The 26,798-nt window shown below is 51.2% G+C and overlaps 1 protein-coding gene across 1 annotated transcript; it reads left to right on the top strand.

Moving 5' to 3' along the window:
• Positions 1–938: 938 nt before the first annotated feature.
• On the top strand, positions 939–26,202 carry DNAI2 (dynein axonemal intermediate chain 2). The gene is given in 14 exon segments (XM_067714370.1): positions 939–1,014; positions 6,409–6,602; positions 8,100–8,261; positions 9,244–9,365; positions 11,491–11,633; positions 12,633–12,746; positions 16,576–16,715; positions 17,836–17,958; positions 21,103–21,326; positions 22,798–22,933; positions 23,607–23,753; positions 24,568–24,795; positions 25,371–25,430; positions 25,432–26,202. Coding segments are annotated over 13 exon segments (1,899 nt in total). The 5' UTR covers positions 939–1,014; positions 6,409–6,419; the 3' UTR covers positions 25,549–26,202.
• The last annotated feature ends 596 nt before the right edge of the window (positions 26,203–26,798 follow it).

Genomic DNA, 26,798 nt, shown 5'->3' with positions numbered 1-26,798 from the left:
CAACCTCAAATGCTACTTCTTGGATGACACATGGTCCGCCCCACTCCAAATCTCCAGCGCCCATCCCTGAACTCCGATTAGATTCCTTGCCGTCGGAGGTACAGAGCTGGCCTCCCTTCAGATGCCGGCTCTGCGGTCAGCTCCAGCCTGGGCACCCTGCCGCGTCAGCTCAGCTGGCCCTCCCAATTATCCTAAGTACTGCCACTGTCCCCTCCCTTTGCCAACGAGGATGGCTGAGTCAGAAAAGGAAAGCAACTAGCCCAAGGTCATGCGATTAGTAAATGGCCAAACTGGGATTTAAACCCATATTTTCTAGCCCCAAATCCCCTTCTTTTAGTTTACATTATTTCCCCTCATTGCCTTAAACCATGAGAAATTCATTTTATTCATTCATTCATCCATTCGAGAAACAGTACATGTTTACAACGTGGCAACCAAGAGCTAAGCTGTGGAAACACCCAGTCCCTACTTTCCAGGAGTTTCCATTCTGGTGCTGTAGTCAGACTTAAGATTATTATACAATGTGCAGGGAATATGGTAGCAGAAAGGAGGCTGGGGATTATAATTCCCATTTAGTAGACGAGGACCTGAAGGAAGGAGTGGTAAAACGACCCGCCGGATTACGAGCAAATAAATAGCAGAGCCCCAACCAGGGCGCAGGACCCGGAGGCGCGCTGAGAACAATTTGCATTTTCTCAGGATCTTGCCAAATGCATATTTGTAGACTCGGATAAGCGCCTTGGCAAAGACTCTACACACGTTTATCATTACCGGTGCTTGACTAACTTGGGAGGGACCGCTTGGCGCTTCCAACATAGCGGGATGGCGGGGGTCACGTGCTCCGGCTCGCCTTCCGCGCAGCGCTGCGCCGCACCGCCCCACGCCCGGGGCCAGCCAGGGTTGCTAGGCAACGGGTAAACTCCAAGACTCCAGAGCCGTTTGAGAAGCCGGGAAGCCGGCACCGCCGCTCGGGTGCTTCCCCAGCGGCCCAGAGGCAACAGGAACGGACCGAGGGTAAGGGCGGGTGCGAGGAGGACGTCCGCGGCTGAACAGGAGAGTGGAGAGTGAATGGGAGGGGGAGTCCCCAAGTGTGAGAACCACCGCTAGTGCAAGAAACTCCTCGTGGGGCGTCCTTCGGGGCTAGCTCTGCCGGATGGTGGATTCCTGGACTAGCTCTCCTAGGGTCTCCCGCCCCATCAGTCCTCGCTGCCCTCGATGCTTCCCGAGTCACGGGACCCAGCAAGTTCTAAACACCCTGCCTCCTGCACCCCTAGCTGCCAGTCGGGTCCTGATGTGATCTGCCTCCTGGAGGGGACGGGAGACCTCTGAAGGGTTTACAGCTGAATGGATAGAAAATACAGCCTGGGGCTGGGGTGCCGGGAGGCTAAGCCCGTGAAGAGGAGAGCTTTCTGATAAGAACAGAAGACAGGGAATTATAGTGACTGAGCCCCTACTAGGGGACAGGCCCTCTGTATCAGTTTATTCCTCAACCCGGGAGTGGGCATACTTATGCCCCTTAGGGTATCACGCTCAAGGTCACACCGTTAGTTCCTTCTTCCTGCAACAGGTTCAGACTTCATCGTGGTCCCTTGAACCGCAGAAGCGCACTCTTCTCGCAGCTTTCAGAACCGGTGCTTTCCTCTCTTAAACGGTTACCCTTGCTGTGCTTTGCTTTTCAAGCCGCAAGAGGAGTGGAGGGAGAAGAGCTCTAGGGGAGAGGCCTGGGGGATCGGGGTCACATCACACATTCAGCATGTGACACACGGAGTAGGGAGCCCCTCTCTGCACCAGGCACTGGGGATAGTGATGAATAAAAGACCTCAGTCTTCATTCAAGGGGCCAACACTGTGGTGGGCAGAGGATGTAGACAGAGTCCCGCATCACCCTCCGGTTCTGGGGACCTCCTCCCACTTCTGGCTATCCTCATCCTCCACCTCTTTTTTTTTTTTTGTAATAAATGTATTTATTTATTTGTTTTTATTTTTGGCTGTGTTCAGTCTTCGTTGCCGTGCGCGAGCTTTCTCTAGTTGCAGCGAGCGGGAGCTACTCTACATTGCGGTGGGCGGGCTTCTCATTGTCGTGGCTTCTCTTGTTGCAGAGCACGGGCTCTAGGCACGTGGGCTTCACTAGTTGTGGCACGTGGGCTCAGTAGTTGTGGCTCGCAGGCTCTAAAGCGCAGGCTCAGTAGTTGTGGTGCACGGGCTTAGTTGCTCCGCAGCATGTATGTGAGATCTTCCCGGACCCGGGCTCGAACCCGTGTCCCTGCATTGGCAGACAGATTCTTAACCACTGTGCCACCAGGGAAGCCCTATCCTCCACCTCTTGGAGCTCACTGCTGGTCGACCCAGTGTGAAACAGAGGAAGGGATTCAGGGAGATCAGCCTCTTTTGAAGGCGAGTGAGTCCCTTAGGACCGCAAATTCCAGAAGGAGAACAGACAGAAGAAAGAGGGCAGGAAGCCCCTCCCCCTGCAGTCCTTTGTCCAGCCAGACACAGCACAAAGACTGGGGGCTGCCCCAGGGACACGAGGAAGAGGAGACCTTGTTTCCTTTGTACCACCAGTGAGTCCCGTGGTGAGGGAAGGTGCCACCCCCCACCTGCCTGCCTGTGAAAACCCTGCACTGAACTTCTGAGCCACCCTCCACTCCCTCGTCTCCTTGCTTGGGAAACACACGTTCTCTTAAGCCAAAGGAAGTTCTTTTCCAGGAATTACTTTGCTCGCTATCACTGCACAAGACTAGTTTTGTTTCTATGTTTGGTTAAGGTTCTGATCTGACTGCCCCAGGATGCATATTTGACATTCAGATCGGCACGTCTCCGATTCTGTGCGTTCTTGTGTTTGAGATGCCTGTGGGTCTGAGGTTCCCACGGGTGGGCGATCTCCTCCCCTGCACTCTCAGAGGGCAGCGCTGCTGCTCCCGCCTTCCTTGGAAGCCCCCTCTGCAGACACCCCCGTTCAGGCGCTGCTTGGGGCCGCCCAGCCTCTGAGACTCGTCTCACCAGGGCAGGAAGAGACCTCCTGAGACCCCCAGCTCTGACCTCACCATTCATGTTCGCGCTCCACCAGCTTGCAAGAAAAAGCCCGCTCTGGGTCCTTGAATGTGCTGTCTTCCCATCACCCAGCCAGCCTTTAAATGTCCTCTCTGTCTGCCTCCAGATAGAAAACAATGCCTCTGTTCTCGCTCCTAGCTTGGCCTTAGGAAGCACCAAGAAGGAAATAAAGCTGTTAAGATACGACCTGGGCTAAAAGGATATTTTTGTCTTCCCGGGGTTTCCTCGTGCTCTTAAGACCCCTCGTGTCCCCTAGGAGCTAGCTGCCTCGTAGCAATTATCTTTTAACAGAGGGAGAGACAGGCAGCCTGTAATTGCCCACGTCTGGCAGTCCTTGGGGGAGGGGGCGGGGGGGAGGGAGGGGGCGCAGGTGCAGCCCTGTCGTACTGCAGCAGTGTGCTGGCAGACAGGAAGAAGCTAATTGGATGTGCATCCTTTTCCACGGGGCTCTATCTTGTCCATGTCAAATAACCCACGAGGGCAGCCTACTGTGACTTGTGCTTCCGTCCCCACCCTCTGTTCTCCAAGCCATTGTTTTAACCCTTCCCTGGGCAGAAGAGTTTCCAAACCACAAGAAAGAGCAGGAAATACTGCTCTCTGAGTCTGGTGCAGTTTGAGTTGTTCTGGGGCTGGGACTGGGCAGTTCGGAGGGTGGTATTGTCTTCAAGGAACAACATAGGTGGATGCAAAGGGACCTAGGGGTTAACCTCCCACCCTCGTCGCCCTGAGGCCTGGTCCCAGGCACGTGCTTCTAGGCTGTCACACAGCTCTTGGCCCTGCATCTCAGGGGGCAGCCGGGACCCACCTTTCTGGTCCTTTGAGGCCCTGGAGGTGGAGTCAGACACATACCTGGCCCTAACAGTCCTCTGGGGTGACTGTGTAAAACACACGTCGCTAGGCCTCCTCCCACACATGTAAATCAGTGTTTGCAGGGGGGGGCCTGGGAATCCCTATGTTTTGAATGGACATCCCAGAGGCGAGAAACGTTGGTTGAGAGATTAAGAGCCCTCACTTTATTTATTTATTTATTTAATTTTTTTTTTATTTTTTATTTTTTTTTGGATGTTGGGAGTAGGAGTTTATTCATTAATTAATTTATTTTTGCTGTGTTGGGTCTTCGTTTCCGTGCGAGGGCCTTCTCTAGTTGCGGCAAGCGGGGGCCACTCTTCACCGCGGTCCGCGGGCCTCTCACTGTCACGGCCCCTCCTGTTGCGGAGCACAGGCTCCAGATGCACAGGCTCAGTAGTTGTGGCTCACGGGCCCAGTTGCTCCGCGGCATGTGGGATCCTCCCAGACCAGGGCTCGAACCCGTGTCCCCTGCATTAGCAGGCAGACTCTCAATCACCGCGCCACCAGGGAAGGCCCTATTTTTTTTTATTTTTTAAATTAATTTATTTGTTTACTTTTGGCTGCGTTGGGTCTTTGCTGCTGCACGCGGGCTTTCTCTACTTGCGGCGAGCGGGGGCTACTCTTGCGTGGTGCGCGGGCTTCTCACTGCGGTAAGAGCCCTCACTTTACATCGGTGGTTCTCACCCTTGGCTGCAGGCTGGAGTTACGTGGGCCGTTTGTAAAAATACTGCTGAGAGATGCTGATTTAGTTAATCTGCAGTTCACCCGAAGCACTGTGATGTTTACAGAGCCCTCCAGGTGTTTCTAAGTGGGTAGCCAGGGTTGAGAATCATTGCTTCGGAGCCAGATGTGTGTGGGTCCTGGCTCTGTTTAGACTTAAGAACTTTGACCTTTGACCAGGTACTTTCTGAACATCATTTTCCTTACCTGTAGAATGAGAATTGTGATACCTCTTTGGGGTGTTGTAGTGGGCATGCAATGAGAGTGCCTGTAAGTGCTGTTCATAGCACCTGGGAACTGGTAGGTCTTTATTCTGGACACAGTCCTTCCTCAGATATATGATTTGCAAATATTTTCTCCAAGTCTATAGCTTATCTCTTTATTTTCTTTTTTTTAAAAAATAAATTTATTTATTTTATTTTATTATTACTTTTTTATTTTTGGCTGCACTGGGTCTTCATTGCTGCACGCGGGCTTTCTCTAGTTGCGGCGAGCGGGGGCTACTGTTCGTTGCAGTGTGCGGGTTTCTCATTGTGGTGGCTTCTCTTCGTTGTGGAGCACGGGCTCTAGGCGCGCGGGCTTCAGTAGTTGTGGCACGCGGGCTCAGTAGTTGCGGCTCACAGGCTCTAGAGCACAGGCTCAGTAGTTGTGGCACACGGGCTTAGTTGCTCCACGGCATGTGGGATCTTCCCGGACCAGGGCTCGAACCCGTGTCCCCTGCATGGGCAGGCGGATTTCTAACCACTGTACCACCAGGGAAGCCCTCTCTTTATTTTCTTAATCTTGTCTTTTGGGGCAAGTCGAGAGCAATTCGTGGGAAGGGCCCACGGCCTGTCTGAGACTTCCAGTTAGCAGAGTAAGAAAGCATTGCCTAGCGTTGCATGTGAACCCCGGCTCTGCTGCTGCCCGAGATCCTGCATTTCACCTTCTCGGCATCCTAAGTGTGTCAAGTCTTGGAATGACTGGGTGGCCCAGCCAAGGTCAAGCAGCTGGTGAGTGGCAGGGCCAGAACTTGAAGTCAGGGTCCAACCCAGCCTGCTTTTCAACTTCCCACTGTGCTTTTCACGACCAGTAGCACAAGTCAGAAGGTTTCCCAAAGGTCTAACTCTTCTGCCTGCTTGGGAAGGGGTCTGACCCTCCGTCCTTCTCAGCTGGACTCCCAGCCCTGTCCCCGTTGGAGTGACGTGGAGGGGGAAGAGGTTCCAGTGGGGCTCCCACAGGGTGATGGAGGGTAGAATCCAGTAACCTAGTGGGTGAGCCTTTCTGGCAATCACGTGGTTGGATGGGAGGGTTTCCAGAGAGGCCTGGGGCTCAAATCTATATGCTGTATGATCAGGTCCAGTGTGTGGCAGGGAATTAAGTTCAACATAATCGCCATTAGTATTTCTTCCTGCCTCGCCATAAGCATACTAGCTCAGCAGAAACTGTATCATTTGGTGAGTAAGAGCTCTGGAGTCAGGTAGACCAGCTGTACCACATGTGAGCTATGTGATCCTGGGCAAGGCATTCTGGGTATCTCCAAATATCGGATTCCTCCAAAGTAAAACGGTGATTTTATTGTCCACTTCAGAGGGCAACAGTAAGAACTGAACAAGATGATGCTTAGCCTGTAGTCATCACTCCATAAATTATTTTTTCAAATGCAGATGCAGCATCTGGATAAATCCGTTAGGAACCCTCCCCGCAACCAGATTGGGAACCTGGAGCTGCCCCCGGTGGTAGGGTCCGTGGGGACCGGGAAGCAGCCAGGTGGGACCCCTCACCACACGCCCTCCCTCTGTTCCTGCAGCAGCTGGTACCATGGAGATTGTGTACGTATATGTCAAGAAGCGCAGCGAGTTCGGGAAGCATTGCAACTTCTCCGACCGCCAGGCAGAGCTGAACATCGACATACCGCCCAACCCTGAGCTGGCCAAGCAATTCGTGGAGCGGAACCCCGTGGACACGGGCATCCAGTGCTCTATTAGCATGTCGGAACACGAGGTGGGTCCCTGCCCCAGGGGCCGGGCCAGTGGAGGTGTGGTCCGGCAGGGTGGCTGGCCAAGGTAGGCAAGTGGGACTGGGTGACTCCATCCCCCTGGAAGCCAGTTAGAGTGGACCAGTGAAGATGCTGGAAGTACGAGGGCAGAATCGCTCCCAGACCCACCTGGGTGCCCAGGGTCAGGACAAGGCCCGGTACCAACCACCCCCTGGGCCGGGTGGATGTAAATCAAGATGTTCTCTCTCCCAGGGAATCTGGCCTCACCTCTAAGACTCTTACTAGAGTTGTTTTAGGCATTGGGTGCATCTGGGAGAGGTATCTGAGGGAGCCAGGGATTCACACCTATAGGACCTGCTTAGCTTGGGAAAAGGAAAGGGTCCCATAGAAAGTGCCGGTCAGAGTGCCTCCAGGATAAAGGAACTGAGGGTCATGTCGCTGTCCAAGCTCCCAGGTTTCTCCTGGTCTGTCTGAACCAAGTGATCCGCTCCTGATTATGTCAAGAACTGCTGGGAGAAGATTAGACCGAAGGGGTTAACACAACTGTCATGTCCCCGAGTCAACGGAGTGAAAGTCACACCGCTTTGGCCATCCACTTTGTGGACGGCTCCACTAGCTCACAGTTCAAACAGACTGAGTTTCTTGCTTTCCCAGGGCAAGCTACTGTCATGGGGACCAGGGTGGTTTTGTTCATGGTGTAGCCACCTAAACAAGATGGCGGCCATGAAGACCACACCACGTCGGGGTCTCCTCTGTCAGCAGCTCCACCCTGTTGAAACTTTTAGCTTTTGTGAGAACTGGCTTAAAAAGGAAAAGGAGAAGGGGAGTGACCGCTCAGTGGGTATGCAGACTCCATCTGGGGTGATGAGAAAGTCCTGGAATTAGATAGTGATCATGATTGTGCAACATTGTGACCCTTCTTAATGCTACTAACTTGTACATTTTAGTCAAAATGGTAGATTTTATGTCATGTGTATTTTACCACAATTTAAACGATGGGGGAAAACTGGGAAGGAGGAAAAGAGGTAAGTTTAAGGGGTCAAACTACATCTATGCCAACCTCCCTACAACAGAGAAGGGGCAAAGCAAGTCCACACTCTTAATCGTTTTTATGTTTCGATCCCTGTGACATTGTGAATGGTAGGGTGGAGAAAGCTTAGTCACGGTTTCCTTTGGGATCTCACAGAACCGATGGGTGGGCTCCTCCGGACCTTTAGGGGTGAGATCAGGTCAGAACTGGATTTTCCATAGCCACTGGCAGCATCTGCAAAGCTGCTAACTCCACAGGGGTGACACTTTTGTGGCGGCCTGTGACCACCTGAGGACCAGAAAGTTCCTTGCTGGACCTGAAAATATAGTGGCTTTGGCCAGGGGCACCTCACGGGTCCATCCCTGAGCACTCAGAGCCCAGGGACCCGGGAGCCCTGGGACACTGGTTTGCAGAAGTGGTCGGATGCTTCCACCGGGGCCAGGCGTCTTCTCACCTGTGGCTCTCCGTTTAGGCCAACACAGAGCGGTTTGAAATGGAGACCCGGGGGGTTAATCACATCGAGGGGGGCTGGCCCAAGGATGTGAACCCCCTGGAACTGGAGCAGACGATCCGCTTCCGGAAGAAGGTGGAGAAAGATGAGAACTACGTCAACACCATCATGCAGCTGGGCTCGGTAAGGCTTCCTTCAGCGCCAGTGGTCAGGGCCTCAGCCATCACTCTGCTTCCCCAGCTGCGTGTCAAGCTCAGCAACTGTGGCTCCTCGGGGAAGGACACCAGCTACGTTATGGAACCTTCTGTCTGGGAGCAGGCAGGCAGGTCCACACAGCAGACCAGAAGGTCCAAGGACTGAACGGGCTTTAAGAGGAATCCGAAAAGCGGGAAATCCTCTGGGCAAAGAGAACCCCAAGGAAGCCCACCCAGCAGCTACCTGCCAGTAGGGATCATTCATTCATTCGACACATTTGCATGGAGCTTCTAGTCTCTGCCAGGTGCAGTAGAGATTGCAAAAATGAAATTCACATATATTCTGCCCCAAAGAGTTTATAATCCATTGGGGGCCAAAAACAAATACAGAGGTATCACTGTATAATGTAGAAAGAACGGCTGTAAGAGAAAAGATGCTCTGCCATTTGCCCCATAAGGAGGGAGAGTTGATTTCCTGCTGAAGGAATCACGGGAGTCTTCCTGGAAGAGGTGGCACTTGATCTTGAGCTTTTCCTTGTTGGACATTTGGAATAATGGGGAATGGCCTTCTGGGTGGAGGAAACAGGAGATGGATGCCATATATGGGGTAGTTACTAATTCTGTTTGCCTGGAGCAGTGGTGTTTCTTCACCTTTTTTTCATTGTTGTCCCCCAAGAAGCCTTTTTAGACATCGCCCCACCCCAATGAAAATGTAATACCGTAGGTGTACTATATATTTATGTACTGGATGTATATCTGTACTTTGTATAAAAAAGTAATAATATTTTACCCCCAAGAACCAATTTCCACCCTTTTGGGGGGTAGATGTTGCCCGCATTGAAAATGCATGGGCTGGAAGGATGGGAAAAGACTACTAGATATTTCTCGTCCCTCCCAGACTCCATCTCAGCCCTGGTCAGGCTGAAAGGACCTCCCTTTACTGCTAAGAACTCCCGCTGTATCCTCCTCAGGTCGTGGAGCACTGCATCAAGCAGAATAATGCCATTGACATCTACCAGGAGTATTTTGATGACGAGGATGCGGTGGAGGTGATGGAAGAGGCCCCTTCAGCTAAAACCGTCAGTGTTTTCAGGTACCTCTATAGCCAGGCAGGTGGCTGGCCAATTTCTCTCAGCCCTATGTGTGGGTGCTTCCAAAGGTGACCCCTTGCCAGTCACTCCATGCCATGGGTACAATGCCATCTGTGATCCGAGCTTAATAAGGGACAGAGCAAAATAAAACGCCCAGCAGACAAGTGGTACCTACCCTGAGGGCAGGCCTTGTTGGTGGAAAAGGAGGACAGAGTCTGGGGAAAGACTAAAGCAAATTTGCAAAGCTGTGTACAAGTGTGGTTGATTCATACGCTGTAGAGAATGTATCAAGTACCAAACGTCAGTGATCCGGCTGCACTGTGAGTAAACAAGACCCTTGTCCCAAGCTCTCAGGAGTGTGCCTGGAATAACCTCCAAGGACAGCAGAAATTTGACAAAAGAAATCTATCCCACAGACACATGTGTGAAGTCACTGCATATTCACTGCGGCAGGGTGTGTGCTAGCCAAAGACTGGAAGGAAGCTAAACCCATCGGTAGGGGGCTGGTTCCAGCAATTCTGGTACGCCCACACTGTTGAATACCACGCAGCCATCAGAATGAATGAGGCAGCTCCTTATGTGCCTATAGAGAGTTTCCAAGATTTACTGTGTGAAACCAAAGCAAAACAAGGGGCAGAACAGTGTGCAGAGAGCACTACTTTTTGTTTAAAATACACCTATATGCATGTGTGCATGTGTGTATGCATACGTGTAGACGTGTGTATGTATATATATGCATGTGTGTGCACGTATACATGTATATGTGTGTATATGTGTGCGCGTGTGTGCGTGTGTGTGTGCGCTCATAGATGCAGAGAATGCCTGTGATTTCAGACGTGACTAGCCTCAAATGCCAGCTCTGGAGGGTTCATTTTGCCACCGTGACCCACTGAGGGTCCAGGGAAGTGTTTACCCAGCCCCAGCATGACCAGTAAGGACTCGTTTCAAGTCGCATAGCTTATAAACAACAGAAATTTATCCCTTACCCATCTGGAGGCTGAAAGTCTGAGATCAGCGTGCCAGCAATGTCAAGTTCTGTGTCTGGTGAGGACTCACCAGACCCCCCTGCAGTGAAAGTGCTGAGTCCTAACCACTGGACCTCCAGGGAATTCCCAGGACTCACTTTCTAACTCAGAGACAGCCGTCTGCTTGCTGTGAACTCACATGGCAGAAGGGGTGAGGGATCTCTGTGGACCCTCTTTTATAAGGGCACTAATCCCATTCATTAGGGCTCTACCCTCATGACCTAATCACCTCCCAAAGGCCCCACCTCCTAATACCAGCCCATTGGAGATGAGGCTTCAACATATGAAGTTTGGGGGGATGCCTACAGCACACCCAAAGTTTATAGTTTACATTAGGTTTCACTCTTGGTGTCATACGTTCCAAATGTATTATACAGAATACTTTCACTGTCCAAAAATCCCCTATACTTTACCTATGTATCCCTCCCTGCCCCCAAACCCTTGCCAACGACTGATCTTTGCACTGTCTCCATGGTTTTGCCTTTCCCAGAATGTCATATAGTTGGAATCGTACAACATGTAGCCTTTTTAGATTGGTTTCTTTCACTTAGCAATGTGCATTAAGTTTCCACCATGTCTCTTCATGGCTTGATAGCTCATTTCTTTTTAATGCTGAATAATAATGATGTCTGGATGTACCACAGTTTATCCATTCATCTACCGAAGGGCGTCTTGGTTGGTTCCAAGTTTTGGGAATTATCAATAAACCTGCCGTAAACCTCTGTGTTCAGGTTTTTGTGTGGACGTACGTTTTCAACTCAATTGGGCAAATACCAAGGAGCATAATGGCTGAATTCTTCACCCTCCCTCATGGTTTAATATTAATGAGAAATCAAGCCTCAGGCTCGGAACTTTCAGCAAACGAAGACATCAGGCTGAAATTTAATCTTTTATTTTCATTGTCTTAAAGTTTATTAGTTTTTATTTATGGCTGGTGAGATCAGTTTTCCAATTAAGGGAGTCCTGTCAGCTTTGTTTTTAAAATAAATTTATCTGAGCGAATGTTTAAATATGTATGAATTCTTTTAAGAAAAACTTTAGCAAATACGAAATTTAGGGAGCCTGGGATTTCAGTCTTCTGCCCTCTCTCCCTCCCCTAAAGGGATCCCCAGGAAATTAAGCGGCCAGCCACACACATCTCCTTGCACCCCGATGGCAACAGGAAGTTGGCAGTGGCGTACTCTTGCTTGAATTTTCAACGGGCACCTGAGGGCATGAGCAACGAATCGTACATCTGGGACCTGGGTGAGAAGTAGAGGGGTCTGGTAGCCACAGGGAAGGATGAGGGAGTGCGGCAGAGACCTGTGAAAACCCGGGGGGAGGAAGGTAGAAGCAGCGGGACTCTCGTGGGGCTGGTCCCTCACTGGGATGTCCAGGGACCCAGGAGGAAGCCACTGTCTCATCCCTTTGCTATCTGGGTTCAGGTGCGGCCACGCGGAGCCAGACCAGAAGCAGGAACTCCCTTCATTTCCAGATCCCAGGGCATTCGAGACCAGACCACATGGAGACCCAACTCTGGGTCCCTGAAGAGCATATCAGAAAGAGTCCCCAGCAGACTGAGAAGTGACCCAAGGGGTCCTCACAGGGACGCAGGGACTCACCTCTGTCCCACCCGTCCTAGCACTTTCCCCTGATTCATGGCCAGTAGGGGCAGTGTGTCCATTCGGGAGGACGGACCACTGTTGACAGAAGGGCTCGCTCCAAGGGCAGAGTCCGGCAGGTAGCAGGTGATTGTGGTCTCCATCCATGCTCTCAGACGTCCCTCGTTGCTGTCGTTGTGAAAATAAACGTTAGCCTTTATTAGCAGGTGTAGGTGCCACGCACAGGACTGAGCACTTTACACTCCTGAGGAGCTCAGTGAGCTCTTAGCGCCGCCCCGTGGGCTGGACTCCATCATTACCCCTGCTGTACAGACAGGACAGCTGGTTCACACAAGTCAGGGGAGAGTTGACTTTTTGTAAAAGCCTTAAACCTCATTTAATACCGAACCTGGAAAATGGACTAGAATGACAATCACACACACACAATCCTGATTCCCAAAAATAAAACCAGTAGAAGAGCCTCCAGGGCTAGATGCTGGCCACTGAGGACCAGAGCTTACAGCCTGGAGAGGGGCTTCCAGGCTTCCCCCTGCCACCGCCCACCTGTAAAAGGGGTTAAAGTGTTTGACCCTGTCCTTTTTTTTCCAGGTCTGGTAGAATATATATATATATATATAGTTGTTGTTGTTGTTTTGCTTTGTAGAAAACCCCAACAGGCCAGAAATTGTCCTAAAGCCGTCTTCTCCTCTTGTCACCTTGGAATACAACCCCAAAGATTCCCACGTGCTCCTGGCAGGCTGCTACAATGGGCAGATCGGTAAGGAGGGACCCCCCCCCCAAGCCCGGCACTTAACCAGGAGTCAGCCCGAGTCCCCTGCAGGCTCTCAGGCAGCTTGGCCCCTGCTGCTGTCTGGCCAGGGCCCACCTGCCGGGCCAGGCTTGCCATGGAGGACAAAATGGGGTGGGGACTCCCTGCAGCTTCCAGACGTCAAGGTGAGACAGGTTTTGCTGATACCTCAGCCGTGTCTTCAGTTGTAGAAGTTCAAGTGAGGCTAAAATGAGTTCACAATAAAAAGTTAAGAAAATTATGGGCCACGTAAAGTCAAGAAACATTTACTGTATGCCTACCCTGAGCTAGGCTAGGTTAGCTAGAGGCAAAGGGGTTATGAGACAACTGGGGAGCTCCATCTCAGGAGATGCAGTCGGGGCAACCTACACGGTAATGGGTGTAAGTAATACCAGCTATATAGAGTGAGTCGGGGGGGGAAAGGAAAAAAAAAAGAATTATAGAACTAAAACAAGAGGTATGAAGACCATTTACAGGGGCATTCATTCAGTTTAGAAACTGATTCTATCAAAACTTGTTTAAAACCAGTTTACCATCTTGCTTGTTCTTTCATTAATAAGTTAAATAAACCTTCATACATTAAAAAATAAAAAAGAATGAATGGGGAAGTGTTACTCCTCTTCTGGTTTTTTTTGGAAGAGTTTGTGGACAGTTGATAGCCATTCTTCTTTAAATATTTGGTAGAATTCACCAATGAAGCCATCTGGTCCGGGAATTTTTCTTATTGGTAGTTTTAAAGTTGAAAATTCAACCTCTTTATTTGTTACAGGTCTTCTCACGTTTTCTATTTCTTCTTGAATCAGTCTTGATAGTTTGTGTTTTTCTAGAATTTTTCCTTTTCATCTAGGTAATCTAATTTGTTGACACAGTTGTTCATTCTCTTACAATCATTTCATTTCTGTAAGGTTGGTAGTAACACCTCCTATGTCTTTCCCAGTTTTAGTAATTTGAGTGTTCTCTCTTTTTCACTTGCTCAGTCTAGCTAGAGGTTGGTAAACCTTGTTTTATTTTCAAAGAACCGACTTTTTATTTTATTGATTTTTCTCAGTTTTTAAACTCTCCATTTCATTTATTTCCACTCTAATCCTTATTATGTCCTTTCTTCTGCTTGCTTTGGGTTTATTTTGCTCTTCTTTTTCTAAATTTCTTAAAGTGGAAGGTTTGATTATTGGTTTGAGGTTTTTAAAAATACAGATATTTACAGTTATACATTTACCTCTAAACACGGCTTTAGCCACACCTAAGTTTTAGTATGTTGTCTTCTCATGTTCATTCATTTCAAGGTATTTTCTAATTTCCCTTTGACTTCTTCTTTGACCCATGGATTGTTTAGAGGTATGTTGTTTAATTTCTCTATGTTTGTGAATTTTCCAGTTTTCCTTCAGTTATTGGCTTCTAGTTTTATTCTGTTATGGGAAGAAAAGATACCTTGCATGATTTCAATCTTTAAAATCTATTGAGACCTGTTTTATGGCCTAATGTGTGGTCTATCTTGGAGAATGTTCCCTGTGCGCTTGAGATGAATGTTTTCTGCCTGTTGTCATCTGGAACCAATAAATCTCCCAGACTTTGCTGGGAAGCTCTGTGTGCACACCTTCAACACTCAGCCAGGCATAGCTGTCAACTCTGCCTTATCCGCCGCACCGAGCCTTAAGGCCAGCCAGAGGTGAAAGCTTAGGGCCTTCTCAGTTCTTTCCTAAGTACGTGTGCAGCCCTGGGAATGCACACAGCCATACCCATGCATGTGACCTTCTAGGTTCCAGGAGCTTTTCAAAACTCCTATGGACTTTCTCCAGCTTCTCCTTTCAAGCTTTTCGGTTAGCTTATTGTTTGCTCCACTTGTTATCCACCACTGTGGGACACTGCAGAGTTAATCAGTTGTCTGCAATCATAATTATTTTCAAAATTGCCTTCTTAAACAGATCTTTTTCACTGGCCAAGCTCCAAGTCAAGGTGAATATAGACAACCTTGCAAGTAGCGGGGGGGTCTTCCAGGGAACCATCAGACAGACAGGTCAAATAATGACAATTCTTGGAATAGGAGACTTTGAAAGAGCTCCAGCTCCATTCTGCTCCATCCCTTGGCTGTCAGGCTAGTGGTTTCTTACCAGGGAGGCAGAATGTTATTTTTCAAGGCTACCATAGAACCGGAGAGTATAGGATCCTAACTAGGGCACATCAAAATGCAACAGAACTTACTGTTCTTACCAGGATTCAGACGTTTTTCTCAGATAAACACTCTGATTTGCTGCCAGCCTTTGGCTAATTTCCAGAGTTCTGAAAAAGTTGATTCTGACCATTTTTGCCAAGGTTCTCTTGGCCTTTATGGAGGAGAGAATTCTCAGAGGTCTTTACTCTGCCGTTTTCGCTGGTGGGACACCCAGAAAACTGATGTCGGTATCCCTGGTGAGCTCAGAAGAAACCTGCCCACGTGGGCACTGAAGGTTTCTGCCTGCCCTTCACCTCTGGCCTTGAAGTAACCAAACAATTATTCCTCCTGTCTGCATCCCAGGCCAGACTCAGCCAGACATGAAAAGGGCTCCCCTTCCCTCCTGTCTTCACGAGCTCTCCTATGTTCCCCTCTCACTCCAGGAGTAGGGGCCGGAATGGCTGGGACTCCTCCCAGCACCTCTCTGTGGCCAGGCTGCCTCCTGGCCTCCTAGCCTCCTGAGGCCTCTGATCTCCCTCTTAGACCTGCTGCCTCCTCTCCAGGGGAGCTCCTGGGTTATGAAATAGACGTGGGCTCCCATAAACCTCCTGCAAATTTATCTGGGTGCCCAGGCCCTAAAAGACTGAAGCAAAGCCACTTGGCCACGATTTATTCAGGAGCCCTGCCTCGCTCATCATTCGTAACCCCTTTCAGTGGTTCTTCATGCCAGCTCAGACCAGCCCAGGCTCTAGGGCTCTGCTGTCTGTAAGAAAGACATGGTGGGACCCACCCTGGAGTACTGCTTTGCCCAAGCAGAGCGAGCTTAGCTGAGAAAACCTGGTTCTGGGCCAGACGGGTCCAGGGTCAAATGCCTTGGACTTGGATTCCATAAATCAAGACTTATGGATCGTGGACTTTTGTTGTTGCTTTACAAAACCAGCTTTGCTAGAAACAGCTCTGAGTAATAGGGTGGGTCCTCGCTATACACTCGTGGGAAAATGAAAACAGAATCCACTGGGACAAAATAATAGGTAAGCTTCGAGTCTTTCTTGGTAAAACAGAAGAAGCGACGTACTAATTATGGATCAGAAGAAAGGATAAATGTCCCTCTGTGTTTCTTTCCGATCAGATGCAGCAAAGGTACAGAGGCGAAAAGGGAATGAGTGGATGCAGCAGGAGCGATTTGCATAGATGTTTTTACTCCCCAGAGCCTTTCCCTGGGGTGGAGGTGCTCTTCTCCCTTTGCCTGGCTCACTCCAACCCGAGGCTCCTCCTCGGTCTTAGTTCCTTCTCACTTCCTCCAGGAAGCCTTCCCTGACTGCCTCCATGTGTCTCCTCCTGGAGCAATCACAGCACGGGCTGTACTTGCAGATTTCCCTTCCTGTCTCCCAGGGACTGTGGCTGTCTGAATCCCAGTGGCTTCCCCAGTGCCCAGTGTGATGCTCAACACATGTTAGGGGCTCCGTGGAATGGATGAAGCACGCTTCGGGGGCTGGTAGGAAATTCAGGCGGGTTTGAACTTAGCCCCGCTTCTAAAAAGCCACATACCTGCCAGACCAAGACAAGCAGCATCCTTCTATCCCGTGCTCCCTGCACTGAGAAAGGAAGCCTGTGCCCCCATCACAGCCCCTTCATGTTTTTCCCCGCCAGCCTGTTGGGACACCCGGAAGGGCAGCCTGGTGGCAGAGCTGTCCACCATTGAGTTCAGCCACCGAGACCCTGTTTACGGCACCATCTGGCTGCAGTCGAAGACGGGCACCGAGTGCTTCTCAGCGTCCACGGACGGGCAGGTACCCACCAGCCAGGCGCTGTGGGGGGCGAGGGGGTGGGGATCAGAGCAGTTGCCCGGCCTCCCACTGAATTACCTAAGCATGTTTCCTTTTCATTCCATTTTTAAATTGAATAATAAGTAATACATGCACATGGAGCAAGATCCCAAAGGTACAAAAGGGCAGACAGTGAACGCCTTCCTCCCACCTCTACCTTCAAGCCTCCCAGTCCCCCTCCCTGTAGGCGCCCACCCACATCAGCCTCCAGGCTCCGCGTCTGCACACGGAAGCAAGCGTGTCTGTCTTCGCTCTCTTTCTGTACACCTTGCACGTTCATCTGCACTTGACGTTTTTTTTGTTTGTTTTTGTTTTTTTTTGCGGTACATGGGCCTCTCACTGTTGTGGCCTCTCCCGTTGCGGAGCACAGGCTCCGGACGCGCAGGCTCAGCGTCCATGGCTCATGGGCCCAGCCGCTCTGCGGCATGTGGGATCTTCCCAGACCGGGGCACGAACCTGTGTCCCCTGCATCGGCAGGCGGACTCCCAACCACTGCGCCACCAGGGAAGCCCTGACGTTTTTCATTTAGCATGTCTTGAAGATGATTTCCTATATCGTAAAGCGCTGCCCCATGCCTGCTAAGGACTTAATAAATTATGGGTATGCTGTAATTTGTTTAAGTGGATTTTAATATTTTGTAGTTACCAGAAAAGGTGGCAGAGAGTGTGTTTGTATATAGATTACCGCACACATGTGAAGTATACGTTCCTGGCGGTGGGATTTCTGGGTCAAAGCATGTGTGCATTTTGAATGTGGCTATATATTGCCCTGCTGTGAGGAGACTTTAAGAATACAGACTCCAGGGCCCACATCTGGCAATTCTCCTTCAGGAGGTCTGGGGTGAGGCCCTGGCATCTGGATTTTAGGAAGCTTGCTCATGACGCTGATAATTAGCCAGGCTTGGGACTGTGGCCAAAAGGAGTGATTCTCAAAGCATGTTTGTCCCCTCGGGTTGCTGGTAGTCTCTGTCAGACACCCCTTTGGCCCCAGTGACTGGCCCCAAAAAGGGGGAGGGGGTAGAGAAGGCAAAAGTCAGGAGAATTGCGGGACCTCAGGCCTCAGAGTTGGCCCCTCCTCCCATCAGGTCATGTGGTGGGACGTCCGGAAGATGAGCGAGCCCACCGAGGTCGTCATCATGGACATCACCAAAAAGGAACTGTTGGAGCGTGCCTTGGGGGCCACCGCCCTGGAGTTTGAGGCTACTCTGGTGGGTGTCCCTTCCTCTCCCTTCCCTGACTTCCACTGCCAGGGCAGCCAAAGCCAAGGGCAGACCCGTGGCTACTGTGTCAGATGGACCCTGAGGCTGCTTCTCACCTTGGGCACTGGACCATCCTCCTGTGGTCCTCCTAGACCTGTGTGGTCTTTACAACCACTTTCCAGCAGGGGGCAGCAGAGCAGAGGAAGGAGGCCATTCTAATTCACTCAAGAGTCGCCATTTGGCTAGTGTCCAGGCTGATCTGAAGGCAAGCTTTCTGAAAGGACAGGATTCCAGAGAGGCCCCGTTCTATGAGAAGAGCCCTGTCCACAACCAGCATTCACAGGCCAGGCTCCAGCTCTGTCCCTGCCTCACGTGGGACCCTGGGCCGGTGGCTTCACTTCCGTGGGGAAAGAAGAGGTGTTGGAGAGGAAAATGAGATCAGAGGAGGCTCCTTGGCAAACCAGAGCACGGGCCTATGATGGCATTTAGTAACTGAGAAGGAACAGTAAAGAACTATCAAAGTGGTAATGTGTTTGTGTCTGAGGAGGGAAGCTTCTAGAAGCTGCAAATGAAGACTCCCTCCAAAGCAAGAAAACGACCTTTCCAGATGGCTCTTGGCCTGGCTCCCCCTTGGGATCGTCACTGGTTTGCTTCCAGGCCGTGTGACATCATTCCCAGGCCCTTAGGAGGTGGAGGTGTGCTGGCCTCACCCCTGCCCTGGGAGTCCCCCCACCCACCCCCCAGGCTGGGGGATCAATGTGGTGGATGAGGTGGAAGACAGTTTTACTGACCCCCTCAGCCCTGGGCATGGAGTCACAGTGGGGAGGACTCAGAAAAACATTCTGTCCTCGAATCAGAGATTTAGTCCAAGTGCTAGGTGCAATGACCTCAGTGCCACTAGCCCTCACCTCTCCCACACTGTGTGCTGGACCCTTGTCACTGCCTTACGTGATGAGCTTGTGTGATCACCCACGACCGTCTTGTGAGGTGATGTGATTATCCCTACTTTGCAGATAAACAACTTCATCTTAGGGAGGTAAGTCCCATGCTCTAGAACACGGGGATGCTGGGGCTCAAACCGAGGGCTCTGACCCCAAGGCCCAGGCTCTCCACCCCGTGCCCCGCCAAGGAGTCTGAGGCATGATGGACCACCGGGACCTGGGCAGTTTATCTCCCTTACTAGCTTGCAGAAGCCCTGGAGTTGACTTTATTCCTTACTTTTCTGGGACTCTCGAGCTGTGTCTCTTTCTTTTCCTTTTTTGTTTTGTTTTTTTGTTTGTTTGTTTAATTTTTATTGGAGTATAGTTGATTTGCAATGTTGTGTTAGTTTCTGCTCTACAGCAAAGTGAATCAGTTATACATAATACATATGTCTACTCTTTTTTAGATTCTTTTCCCATGTATGTCATTCCAGAGCATTGAGTGAGCTCCCCGTGCTACACAGAAGGTCCTTGTTATCTATTTTGTATATAGTAGTATGTATACATTAATCCCAAACTCCTAATTTATCACTTCCCCACACCTTTCCTCCTTGGTAACCATAAGTTTCATTTCGATATCTGTGAGTCTGTTTCTGTTTATAAATAGATTCATTTGGGTTTTCTTTGTTTTGTTTTGTCTTTAAATATTTATTTATTTAGGCTACGCCGGGTCTTAGTTGCGGCAGGTGGGATCTTTAGTTGCGGCATGCGACCTTCTTAGTTGCAGCATGAGGACTTTTAGTTGCGGCATGCACGTGGGATCTAGTTCCTGACCAGGGATCGAACCTGGGCCCCCTGCACTGTGAGCACACAGTCTCCCTAAATAGGTTCATTCGTATCATTTTTTAATTAGATTCCACATATAAGTGATATCATAGAATATTTGCCCTTGTCTGACTTACTTCACTTGGTATGATCATCTCTGGGTCCATCCATGTTGCTGCAAATGGTATTATTACATTCTTTTTAACGGCTGAGTAATATTCCATCGTATATATGTATCGCATCTTCTTTATCCATTCCTCTGTTGATGGGTATTTAGGTTACTTCCATGTCTTGGCTATTGTAAATAGTGCTGTAGTAAACATTGGGGTGCATGTATCTTTTCGAATATATGCCCAGAAGTGGGATTGCTGGATCATATGGTAGTTCTATATTTAGTTTTTTAAGGAACCTCCATACTGTTCCCCACAATGATTGTACCAATTTACATTCCCACCAACAGTGTAGAAGGGTCTTCACTTTCCTTTGACCCTCCAATTTGTAGCCCAGTTGTTCTTTTTAATTGTAGTAAAAACAAAAACAAAATACACATAATGTAAAATGTACCATCTTAACCATTGTTAAATATACTTACATTGTGGGCTCTCCCGAGCTTTTTCATCTTACAGAACTGACACTCTGTACCTTTTAATCAACAAACTCCCCATTTCCCCCTCCCTTCAGCCCCTTCAACTTTCTGTGTCTATGAATTTACCTCCTCCGGGTACCTCATTTTAGTGAACACTTCCTGCGTTTGTCTTTTTGTGATGAGCTTTTTTCACTTAGTACAATGTCCTCTAGGTTTATCCGCACTGTAGCACGTGGCAGAACTTCCTTCCTTTCTGAGGCCAAATAATATTGCATTGTACGGGCAGAGACCACATGCCGCTCACATGTCGATGACACTTGGGTGTTGTGAATAAAGATGCTATGGACACGGGTGTACAATGTAGACCAGCTTTGCCGGGAGTAGTAGTTGGAGGCTGGAGGGAGCTCTTCTCGATCCATGTTTTACGTTATTGATTCAATCATTTACTTTATGTATAAACATTCAGGATCTTTATGGCAAAATGCTTAGTGGACACAGTGAGGCTCCACGAAGAGGGCTGGTGATGAGATTCTCCAGGGACCAGAAGAGTCGGGGGGGGGCTTCATTATTTGTGGGGCCCTTGGGCAGGTTTAAAGAAGTGTGGGATCTGATCCAGCGCAAGAGTGGGCGCAGCTACCTAGAAGGGGGCGGGGCACACCGCGAGCAGAGGCTTAAACTGAAGGCACGTTCAGCACCTTTGGACCCCCAGCTGTCCTGCCGCTCCACCACCCTGACTCCAGGAAACCACTCGCTCGCCTTGCCAGCTAAACCCTGAGCTGATGTTCCAGGGAGCCTTTCGCTCACGTGTCACCCCCTCCACAGCCGACCAAGTTCATGGTGGGCACGGAGCAAGGCATCGTCATCTCCTGCAACCGCAAGGCCAAGACACCGGCTGAGAAGATCGTGTGCACCTTCTCGGGCCACCATGGCCCCATCTATGCCCTGCAGCGAAACCCGTTTTACCCGAAGAACTTTCTGACCGTCGGCGACTGGACCGCCCGCATCTGGTCAGAAGACAGCCGGGAGTCGTCCATCATGTGGACCAAGTAAGGGGGGACGGGAGAGGGATGTGGGGGTTGGAGGGGACAGAGGGGGCCCAGCCCAACCCAGGAGTGCTCTGAGCCTCTCTGTGTCCACCCATAAAATGGAGAAAACACTTCTCCACGAACAGCCAAGCTTACGCTGGGAAGTGGCTTGATTCAGCCCCTTCCCAAAGGAAGGTGCTTCAAACTGCACGTTCATCTGTCGATGGACATTTAGGTTGTTTCCATGTTGGCTATTGTGAATAGTGCTGCAGTGGACATGGGCGGGCAGGTATCTCTTCGAGATCCTGATTTCAATTCCTTCGGCTAAAGACCCAGAAATGGGATTGAGGACCCTCCACACTGTTCTCCATAGCGGCTGCACCAATGTACACTCCCACTAACAGTGCACGAGGGTTCCCTTTTCTCCACACCCTCTCCAGCTCTCATCTTTTGTTTTTCTAATAATTTAGCCATCCTCACAGTTGTGAGGTGATATCTCATTGTGGTTTTGATTGCATTCCTCTGGTGATTAGTGATGTTGAGCACCTTTTCGCATACCTGTTGGCCATCTGTATGTCTTCTTTGAAGACCCATATGTCTGGGTCCTTTGCCCATTTTTTTAATCGGGTTATTTGGTTTTCTGCTATTGAATTGTATGAGTTCCTTATATATTTGGGATATTAACCCCTCATCGGATATATGGCTTGCAAATATTTTCCTTAGGTTGCCTCTGCATTTTTTAAATTTATTTTTTAATTAATTAATTTATTTATTTTAAAATGTTTAATGGCGTAGAGTTGATTTACAATGTTGTGTTAGTTGCCTTTTCATTTCGTTGACTGTTTCCTTTGCTGGGCAGAAGCTTTTTAGGTTGATGTAATCCCACGTGTTTGTTTTTGCTTTTGTTGCTCGTGCTTTTGGTGCCATACCCAAAAGGTCATTGCCAAGGTCATTGCCAAGGCCAATGTCAAGGAACTTTTCCACTACATCTTCTTCTAGAAGTTTTATGGTTTCAGGTCATATGTTTTAGCCTTTAATTCATTTCGAGTTGATTTTTGTCCACAGTATAAGATAAGGGTCCAATTTCATTCTTCACTGCAGAAATCATTGAAAATCTAGGTTAAACCAAGTAGGAAGTATAACACTCTCTTCATCTCAGTAGCATGAACTTTTCTGGGCAACTTTTCTTTCCTCCGACTCCTCTCAAGTGAGTCTCACGGCTGGGGGACTGGGCCCAAGCCTGTGCCCTGGAGTTGGCTATGGAAAATGCCAGTGACCAGCCCCTGGGAAGGACCCCACCCAAAACCCTTTATAGTGCAAACTGTGAGCTGTGGGTGGCGAGGCTGGCGTGGCTAGAAGTCAGACACAAGAAAGAACTTCCTGCCCAGCAATGAAACCCTGGAGCCGGGGCGGGGCTGGATGAGTAGGGCTGCGGCTCTCCATCCCTCCCAACCACAGAGGTCCCTGACCGGCGGCACCCGGCTCCCAACAGGTACCACATGGCTTATCTCACTGATGGTGCCTGGAGCCCGGTGAGGCCAGCGGTTTTCTTCACCACCAAGATGGACGGGACCTTGGACATCTGGGACTTTGTGTTCAAGCAATGTGACCCCGCCCTCAGCCTGAAGGTCACGTGCACCTGCCTCCCCATGCACCCAGGCCCTCAGACTCTGTTGGCACAGCAGAATCACCTGAGGGGAATTAAAAAAGGAGAAAAGCAGATGCCCGGCCTTTCCTCCCGCCAGGCCTGTTCCTTCAGAAGCCAGGGCGCAGGCTTCTGGCAGCTGACCCCTTCCAGCCTGAGCTAACGTTATCCTATCAGCAAAGCCAGAGCAGAGACCTGCAGGCTAGGGCCGTGGAAAAGCGCGGGGCTGGGGAAACTGCAGAATGAAAGTGGGGTTGAAGGGACTTCCCTGGAGGTCCAGTGGTTAAGACTCCACGCTCCCAATGCAGGGGCCACGGGTTCGATCCCTGGTCAGGGAACTAAGATCTCACGTGCCCAACAGTACAGCAAAGAAAAAAAGAAAGAAAGAAAGTGGGGCTGGACTGAAGGGGTGGGTGGGGGGGGGGCAGGCTGAGACGGAAGATGAGGCTGGGGGTGAAGGGTTTTACAGCCAGTCGTAGAGTGTGAACTTCATCCTGTGGGTTGAGGCTGGGGTCCCCCTCAATGGGGGGAGTCACCAAGGGCGTCTGAATGGGGCTGCTTGGCTAAGTCTCCCCAGGAGCCAGATAATCAGACCAACAAAGGGTGACATTGCTCCACTCTCCTCCCTCACCCGGGTCTGCCTGACCCTCCAACAGGTGTGTGACGAGGCCCTCTTCTGCCTCCGGGTACAGGACAATGGATGTTGCATTGCCTGTGGCTCCCAGCTGGGGACAACCACGCTGCTGGAGGTCTCGAATGGGCTGTGCACCCTGCAGAGGAACGAGAAGAACATGGTTTCCTCGGTAGGTGCGGGCCCTGGGTGAGGTGCGCACCAGCTCCTGTTCTGACCTGGCCCCCTGGCCGAGTGGGCCAGTCAGGGAAGAACAGATGCCCTTTTCTGTCACCTCCTGGGAAATGGATGGATATTTGGGGGTGGATCAGGAAATGAGCCCGAGAAATGGATGTTGGGAATGTCTGAATCCACCCTGGCTTCACTACTCAGTAGCCAAGTGGCCCTGGGCAAGTCACTTTACCTCTCCAAGCTTCAGTTTTTTTCAGCTGCGAATCCAAGTGGTTTGACTCGGTCCGTTTGTCTAGTTTCAAACAACATACCTTTGGGGCAGCAGAACCTGTCCAAGGAAGGCTTAGCAGAATGCCTGTAGAGAAGACAGCTGGAAGGGGACCGTCCTGGGGAAGGGGCCCTGGGGGCTGAGAGCCATCCACCCTGGAGGTGCCTCCCCAGAACCGTGGGGCACACAGAGAAATTGAAAACCCCTGGTGCCGAGACCCTGGGAGACCCTCCTGGCCCTGCCTGAGATTGTGGTCCCACCCATGAACTCGTCCTCTGTGGGCCCAGGCCGCCATGTTGCGCAGCCCCAGAGGTTGTTCTTCACGCCTGCATCCGTGTTCTTGGAATTCCTTGGAACTGAGTAACTTGGCACCCCTGCTCCTGCCTCCCAAGCCCCATATTTAGCCCCCCTTTCTCGCCATTAGCCTGGAGTACAGGCCTCTGTGTGGGCTGCTTGGAGTCAAGCAAGGAGAACCCACCTGGCGCCCGTGCTGGGAGCCAGCGCTGCCTGCCCGCCCCTCCCACGGCCTCTTTGTCCCTGTGCACAGATATTTGAGCGTGAGACCCGGCGGGAGAAGATCATGGAGACCAGGCACCGTGAGATGCGACTGAAGAAGAAGAGCAAGGCGGAGGGCAGGGAAAGCTACCCGAGCGAAGAGAAGCCTGCCTTGAGCCCGGAGCAGCTGGTCACCGAGGCCGAGGAGGAGTTCTTCAATGTTATCTTCACGGAGCTGAAGAGGAGGGAGGCGGAAGCCATGAAGGAGAAGCCCAAGCCTGTAGGGGCCTTGCGCGGGCTCGGGGTGGCGTGGCCGGGAGGGAGCCGCGGCCCCCGGGCTGCCTGCTTGCTGACCTCGGGCGACCGCGAGCAAGTGGCCTCACTGGGTGGACCTTCATTTGTGCATCTGGCAAGTGGGAGGAATTACCCCCTTCCTCCAGAGGAATCCTGAGTCTCCAAACACCCTTCCTCCAGAGGAATCCTGAGTCTCCAAACACCAAACACCCCAAAATCCTGAGTCTCCAAACACCCTCCCTGAGCGCAGGAGCCGTACCCTGGGCTGCTTGAAATCCTCTCCCCACCACGATGGGGACCTTGAACGTGCATGTGACCCGGGCTACGTGAGCCATCAGAGATGAGGGAGCCTGGAGGCCCCGGGAGGAGGGGGCAGTGAGATCCGTGATGACCCCTCCTGGCATCGGGGGGGGGAATTTGTCCTGAGCTCAGCCATCCATGGCCCCGGCTCCAAAGCACCTTCTAGCTGTATCGCCCGGGCCCATCACTTCACTTCCTGGTTCCTTAATTTTCATCTGGAAACTGAGGAGATGGAGTGATAAAGGTAGTGTCACCTTCCAGGCCCTCTTAGGTACCAGGGGACGAAGAAAAAGGCATGGTCTGTCTGGGCCATTGTCTTTAGGGGCCCACAGATAAGACGCTAAGATGTGAAAGAGTGAAAGCACAACACAGAAGGGAAAAGAACAAGCGAGCGTGGGCCAGCGTCTGCCCTTGTAAGCAAGATTGGCTGCCTAGTTAGGGAAGGAAGGAAATCATGGGGCCCCCAGTTCAAAAGTATTGAGAAGTTCAAGGGACTTCCCTGGCGGTCCAGTGGTTAAGACTCCGCGCTTCCACTGCAGGGGGGTGCGGGTTCGATCCCTGGTCACGGAACTAAGATCCCTCAGGCCTCCTGGCCAAAAAAAAAAAAAAATGTTGAGAAGTTCAAGACAGTGGCAGCAGACACTAAAGCAAGCGTGGAGCCCTGGTCAGCAAAGGCCGCGTGGCCGCTCAGGGCGCCGGCCCATGAAGCCGGCCCGTGTGTCCAGTTCTCGGGCACCGATGGAGAGACAGGGGGACAGAAGGTGGGTGAGCACAGAGCAGCCCACCGGCTCCATCCCGTGACTACTCACCATTTCTGGCTCTCTCCCGCTGGGTCTAGAGACAGGCTGTGGTTTCTTTGGGCGCATTTTGCATTTGGGAGTACTCGGATCTGAGCGGCTCTATTCTCACACCATCTGGTGGTACAGTGGGGCTGAGGCGAGGCTGGAGTCCTGCCTTTCTGACCCACAGCGCGGGCTCCTCCCACCCATCCCCCCGGGCCCTCCAGCCCTCCAGCAGGTGATGCTGACACCGTGCAATGTGGCCACTGACTCCGTGTCTGCTGCTGGACAGCCCCAGATGTGCTCCGCACAGCAGCGTGAACACTGGATGGAGAAGCTGATCCTCAGGGGTTAAGCTACAGAACCTGGCCCCCTCCTTCTGCCCACCACACGCTTCCTGCCTGTCTCTGCGTCTCCGCAGTTGGCCAGACATTCTGGGGTCAGAGCTAAGAAGGCACTGCTGGGTCCTTACATCCATTATCTCTAATCCCAGCCACAGCCCTGCAGGGAGTCATGTCCCCTTTACAGGGGAGGGGACCAAGGAGACTCAGGAGGAACTAGCTCGAGGTGGCCCAGGCAGCAAGCGGCAGGTGCCCGAGGCCGTGCCCACCATCCGTACCCGCAGGTGTCGAGCGCCCGCTAGGCTCTCACGGCCGTGGTGCTGGCAGCGTGGTCTCCTGGGTGCCCGCAACCCAGACTCAGGGGTTAACCTCCCGGGTGCAGGGAGGCCTGCCCTCCACCAACAAGTCTATGCTGTCTTTCCATAGCTGAAACTACCAAGTCTGCAGACAGAAGATGAGGTGGAGGGAGAGGAACAAGGGGAGGAAGAAAGAGACGGTGAAGAGAGTCCAACCTTGGAAGGCCAGCCTTGATCGGAGCCCCGCTCACACACGTGCCCGCTTCCCACCTC

This window comes from Pseudorca crassidens, chromosome 19 (genome assembly GCF_039906515.1).
Source record: "Pseudorca crassidens isolate mPseCra1 chromosome 19, mPseCra1.hap1, whole genome shotgun sequence".
Classification (NCBI taxonomy): Eukaryota; Metazoa; Chordata; class Mammalia; order Artiodactyla; family Delphinidae; genus Pseudorca; species Pseudorca crassidens.
The sequence above is the reverse complement of the archived record's forward strand: the minus strand, read 5'-3'. Positions and strand labels throughout refer to the sequence as shown.